The 6328-nt window shown below is 35.9% G+C and overlaps 1 protein-coding gene across 1 annotated transcript in view; it reads right to left on the reverse strand.

Annotated features, from left to right (window-relative positions):
* LOC106876754 (DENN domain-containing protein 4C) overlaps positions 1 to 6328 on the reverse strand; it is a 129521-nt gene that overhangs the window by 25054 nt on the left and 98139 nt on the right. The window contains exons 13-18 of the mRNA XM_014925442.2: positions 5923 to 5960; positions 5679 to 5819; positions 4636 to 4777; positions 4099 to 4244; positions 3095 to 3150; positions 1376 to 1438 (exon numbers count right to left, since the gene is read on the reverse strand). Of these exons, the coding sequence (XP_014780928.1) occupies positions 1376 to 1438; positions 3095 to 3150; positions 4099 to 4244; positions 4636 to 4777; positions 5679 to 5819; positions 5923 to 5960 (586 nt within the window). The remainder of the gene's footprint in view (positions 1 to 1375; positions 1439 to 3094; positions 3151 to 4098; positions 4245 to 4635; positions 4778 to 5678; positions 5820 to 5922; positions 5961 to 6328) is intronic.

The following is a 6328-nucleotide window of genomic DNA, read 5'->3' on the forward strand; positions in this document are numbered from 1 at the left end:
GGGGTACGAGTTGATCTATATATAGCGTTAAGAGGGCTCCAAATGCCTTCAGAATTTTACTCTATCACGTGACCTTATTAGGGGCCGTGATTGGTCAGTTTGCGTTCTGGCGGGAAAGGTTCGAAGAAGTTGCCGATTCGAATAATAATCAGTCACGTGATGACAAGGAATGGGTTCTCTACTACGCTCGCATTTATTTATATTTAAATGAGAAGATTGTATGTAATGGCGATAGTAGTTTGTATCTAATGGCGGGAGGTAGTTTCACTACAGTCCACATAAAAAATTCATCTACTTCACACCAATGAACCAAACTACAGCTCTTCATGCACTGTGCCTGCTTGTCTGTCTGTCTCTCCCATACACACTCCTGTAGCTCAATGTTGCTCTGTCATTTCTTTCTAATATCCTAACCCCTACCAACTTCATCATTGCTATCCTGTTGCTCCCCTATATCCCCATGTTTCACCCCCTCATTACATTCCCCTTTCTCTCCCATGAACTCCCAGCTCATTCAGCCTGTTCAGTCCTCTACCATTCCATTTACTTTTACCTCCTTGTATCTTGAGGTTACACCTGGTATGTCACAACCATCTTTCTCATTCTCTCTCTCTCTCTGACTCCAGTAACCATGCATCTTCTCTTCCACCTGACACCTGTTTCTGACCCTCTCTCAGAGTTTTACCTCACATCACCTGGCACAAAATTACCTCCCTTGATACCACTCTCACCTCTCAGTTGAGGGGGGCCTTTGGTTTACAAGTTACTTGGTGACCTCAGTGGTGCTTGTGCCATGTAAAAAGCACCCAGTACACTCTGTAAAGGGGTCAGTGTTATGAAGAGCAACCAGCCATAGAAACCATACCAAAGCAGTCAGTAGAGCTTGGTACTGTTCTCTGGTTTGCCCCGATCCTGTCAAACTGTCCAACCCAAGCCAACATGGAAAACCGGACATTAAACACTGATGACATAAACAATGAATAAAGTTAAAGGATTAGGGACAGAATGCTGTACGCAATCAATCGCTAATCTAATGAAATCTCCTTTAAAGTTTAAGAAAAGAAAAGACTTGTTAGGGCAAGGATGCTGGTGTGTAGTTGTGCTCAAAATTGAGTGACAGCCCTTATTTGTCAGATAACCATGCATCTTAGTGGAAGAACAAAAAAAAGACATGGGGAAAAGGGAGTCTGGATCTCAGATTGTTAGACCTCATAAACCTAACACAGGATGAAGTAGCGATAATAAGATGCATTTGCAGATCTGTTCAATGAATGTCAGCAGAGAATAAATTAACATAACTTTATATGCTGCTTGTTGCTGCTGAAATTGGTTAACAATATTGTGTGTATGATAATAAAGAGAAAGCTAATTTTACCTGTATGTGGCCCCTTCTGGCAGTCCAGATGGCTCAGGTGGCAAAATAAACACAGTTCTTTCACTAGAAAACAAAACAAACATTAATTAGATTATATTTACCGAGAAACTGATTTAGAAATTCAAATTACAGAAATTATATCTTTAATGGTGAGGTAATTTCACAACATATTTTATCATTGCTAATAAAACTTACATCCAGAATAGCACAATGCGTATGTGTTGAGTGTGTGAAAGCAAGGAGGAGGAAGCAGTTGGTGACTGAGATGAGGTAATTAAGCAATATCATTTAAAAATCAACCCTATTCTTACCCATTGCTACAATGGTTAAGTTCTTCCTATTTCAGTTAGTTAAGTGAAAAAAAAAAGGGGGGGGGGCAGAAAAGTAAAGACTTTAACTATCAAAGACCCTAATGTTGAAACCTACACAGAACACATCCACTGATGATAAAATGGCAAATGTGATGTGAGGGCAACAATCATTTCTGAAGACAGTGTTCATAGAGATTACAAAAACAGAAATAAACTCTGAGCTGTTACGGTTCATTATTATTCCCATTTTCATGGTGGTGAGCAGTTAGAAATGTTAGCACACTGGACAAAATTCTGCTAAGCATTTTGACTGTCTTTAAGTTCGGAGTTCAAATTTTGTTGAGGTCAACTTAACCTCTCAGGGTTGATAAAAAAAAGTACCAGTCAAGGACTGGGGTTGATGCAATTCACTATTCCCTTCCCCCAACATTTCAGGCATTGTGCCTATAGTAATAAGGACTTATTTACATTTTTCTTATTGGAAAAATGTTGAATATTATATCAAAATTTAAATATCTACTGTCACTGTGGAAAAAAATTATATGTCTGTATGTTATTTGTAATATTAAACAGTGACTTAAGGAGAAAGATGTGTAACTCGGTTTTCAATTAACTAAGAAATTGCAGGTATGGCTCAAAGCAATAAGGCATTACATGGTGAAGTAAGAAGTCAGCAGTTGTACTGACTGCGGTCAAAATAATTTAATCATCATCACTAATCCTTGGATTGGCTGGTTCAACAGGATCCAGCAGGCTGGAGGACTATGCTGTGCTCCAACCAGTGCTTTGGCATGATTTTTTACAGCTGGATGCCCTTAGTATTTTCATGTCACTAGCACTAATAAAGTTGCCATCCAACTCACGACCCTTTAAATTGGATGGGAGATAATTCAATGCTAGGTGTTGAGATATTAAAGTATGTAGCAAGCAGTGGAGATCACTGTAAAATTGACAAGCGATTTGTTGTCTTGCAGGGCAGAGTTCATCAACAACTCCCAGAGACAAAAAAAAAAAAAAAGGTACCTAAAATAAAGATGTGACCTATCCACAGAATCCAAAAGTTAAGTTGTTGCAAAGAAGATCAACGTGAGCCATGAAGAACAGGCATTGTTTGATGAAGTTGAGTAATGAACTCTAACTAAAAAGTGCAATGCAAGATTTTGAAGTCTTTTAGAGTCCCATATATCTGAACCACGCAAACACTTCGTTACCTAATTAAATTTTTATGCTTATAGATCTCACTTCATTCTTTTCGTATCAATTTTGACCAATCAAAATACACAATGTAGAAAGCAAAAATTAAGTTTAAAATATTTCCAAGATAATGAAATGAAAATAAGTAATCAAAAAATATTTTACTTATTTTTCTGAATTTCAAAAAAATATAACAAAAACGTTTCAAAACTACCTTTTATGACTGTCATCAAAGTCTATGAGTTGTGGCTCATCCTTTGTGTCTTCCACCTGTGAAGCAGAAATGAAATAGGACTGTTTTACCATTATTCAGGTTTGATTCTTAAAAGGCTTAATACTGTTGGTAAGTCAGACAAGTCTACAATACGGTATACATATCACGGTACATATCGACGTTGTGGTATATATCATTTCTATCAGGCAAAAATAACATTTTAGTAAAGAGAGCAGAGAGGCAAAATAAATTCTTTAGAGAATTTCTTCTTGTTTCTCAGTCGATTTTGGCCTTTAAATTTAGTTCACCAGTAAAGCAAACTGGAGTAAGTATCGTTATGTACTTTATCCAGTGGGGTAGGTAGAGAAATAGAATGGCTGGAGGTAGGCAGAGTAAGATTTAAACTCATGTCTCTGTGTTCAAGAAAAGATTTGAAAAAGTGCATTATTAGCTGAAGGCACTTTCTCAGTGAATTTAGAATAAAATGGTAAAAACACAGAACAAGAAGTTATAAGTCAGGGTGGTTATGTACCAGGGAACAAATTTCAAACACTTGATGGCAGATTCAACAGGTATAGGCATGCCTGTATGATAAAAGAAGTGTGCTTCCCAACCATGTGGTCTTGGGTTCAATCCTACTGTGCAGCACCTTGAGCAAGTGTCTTCTCCCATATCTCAGGGTCAACCAATGCCTTCAAAGGGAATTTGATAGACAGAAACTGTATGAAGCCTGTCATGTGTGTGTGAATGTTCACATTATTCAATCATTGAGCTATAGCAACAGTTGTCTGCTGTCCATGCCAACACATTGCCTGGTAGCTCTGCATATTTGAAAATGAGGAATGGAAATTCTCTTCCTTGAAAAATAGTTAAGGGGTAATGAAAGCAAAGGTATCTGACTGTAAAACAATAAGCATTCATTTAAAATGCTGAAATGGGAAAAGAGAAGTAATTCAAATAAATGAGCAACCCAAATGAACACGGAAACAACATAACATTGTTACCTTTTCAGTACATTCATCAAAAAAAGCTAAGCTGACATCCTTATCAGATACAAAGGAACGTTCCTCAATAAATCGGATGAAAGTTTGTGTTTTAATTAGCAAGGAGAAGAACTTCAAGTATGCTTTGTCACGACTCTTCAAAAATCCTGCAAAGGAGAATGAAAATGGTTATTTAGGAACATTCTTTGTTAGAGATAATAATAAAGTAATCATTTAGATCAAATTAAAAGTTATTTGTCTGAGCATAAAATTGTTATTGCAGAACAGATCCATATCCTGGATATAACCAACTGAATATTTGGGGAGAGCAAACAGGTCTTGCAATCAAGGTTATCCTTGGTTATCGGTAATGTTGTATACACTTATTTATGCAGAGTTTGGTAGTGTGATTTTAATAGCAACAGCCAAGGAATATTGCAATGTTGCATCTCTTTTAATAAACAACATAAATGAGCAAGGACTCAAGTAGTGCAAGAGAGCATCAAATCTTTTGGAACTGGTTGACAATTCAGCAAAGTAGTAATGAGAGATAATTACCTTGCATATCAAACAACGAAGCGGCTTTCGTAGTGCTGGCTGTAGGCTCCCACATTATTGGTTGCAGAAAATTCTTGTAGCCTTTCATCAAGCAAGCCATAAAACGTAAAAAGGCCTCTTGTATTTGAAGTTCTATCATTGTCTAAAACATAAAATGTCAAGAGTAAATAAAATCTGGTTTAGAAATTAACAATAATCCACTGATATACTGCATTGTTTAAAACATGTAGTTAAGATTAAAAACTCATTTAAATACGTTTAGTATTTTTTTGTTTCTTGTTTGAAAACAAAGCCCTTCTCTGTCACCAATTCAAACAGATGATATCTCATGAGCTACTAATAATGGTGATTAAAATACAGTAAAGCATGCAAAATAAAGAAAATATTTATAAAAGAATCTACTTTGGATGGGATGAGTTCTCTCTAAGAATATACATTCAATCTTGATGGAAAATAATCTTGGAGTTGCATGACTGATACCAGAAGTATCACAACTCCAACTTGGTTCACATGATTTATAATCTGTTAATAAAAATTAGTCAGTAACTATGTGACAATATTTGCATAATCCACCATTGTTCATTTAGAATATGTTTTTTCTATACTAGTATAAATTGGATGGAGGGGACTTATTTGAGGTAGGATTTCACAGCTGGATGCTTGTCCTGGTACCAACTCATACCTGTGTTTCAAATAAGCTTTTTTTTTTTTCACTTCTTACAGGTCTTCAAAAGTGCAGAGTAATGCCAAATAAGGAAGGTAAACATCATATTACTGCTTTGCCCCGGTGTGACAATCAAAGCCACGGAATATCAATATTCATTCATATTTGTGCACATACAGATATACACAAATGACCTCCTTGTGTTCTCCTCCCTCACAAGACATTGGCCAGTGTAGGGCTGGAGAAGAAGACACTTGTGTTGCACAATTCTATATAAAAATGTATACTCTTTTAATTCATTGCGTAATTTTGACGACTGGATAGGCTTGTAAATTAGATGAGGTTGTAAGTGAACTTGGTTGCTTTTAAGAATCCTTACTTCTTTTTGTTTAACCTTGAAATCATAATCAATTGGTGCCAGTTCAAGAGTGACTTCATCTGGTGTTGGTGTTGTGGATGTATGCGCTGACAACTGGTTAAATATTTTGTGGAGTGTATCCTGAAGAACTCGAGCAGGCTTCTACAAGAACAATAAATATTAAATGCAAATAATCTCTTTGTAAAAATCCTAGCTTCTAAGAAAATTAGTTTCCAGTAGATTGTATGACATTATCAGATTTTACTTTTGAATTCTCTTTGGAAAACTGCAGCAAAAGTATTGCTGAATTAGATTTGCAAATTCGAATACAATTAATATATTTTGTATGCAATGGTAATTGTTATGATTCTTCATGGCATTTAATTGAAAAGAGATGTTTTTTTTTTTTTTGTAATTGTGGTCCAAGCTGCAATCATTAGATAGGCTAAAAAAGTTGTTTTTGTTTTGTTTAACAAACAATGGTCACACTCATTCCGTCATACAGTTTATACACACATGCATAACTTCAAGAAGTCACAGAGGCCCCTGAAGTCAGTGTTTAGCTCTTTCTGCAACATGAAAATGATCAGAGAGAAAATTTCCTTTAAATAAGATGTCATTTTATTCTTGTTCCAGAAAATTCTTTATTTCTGTGCTCCAGCTGGGTAAAG

Source organism: Octopus bimaculoides, chromosome 12, assembly GCF_001194135.2.
Source record: "Octopus bimaculoides isolate UCB-OBI-ISO-001 chromosome 12, ASM119413v2, whole genome shotgun sequence".
NCBI lineage: Eukaryota > Metazoa > Mollusca > Cephalopoda > Octopoda > Octopodidae > Octopus > Octopus bimaculoides.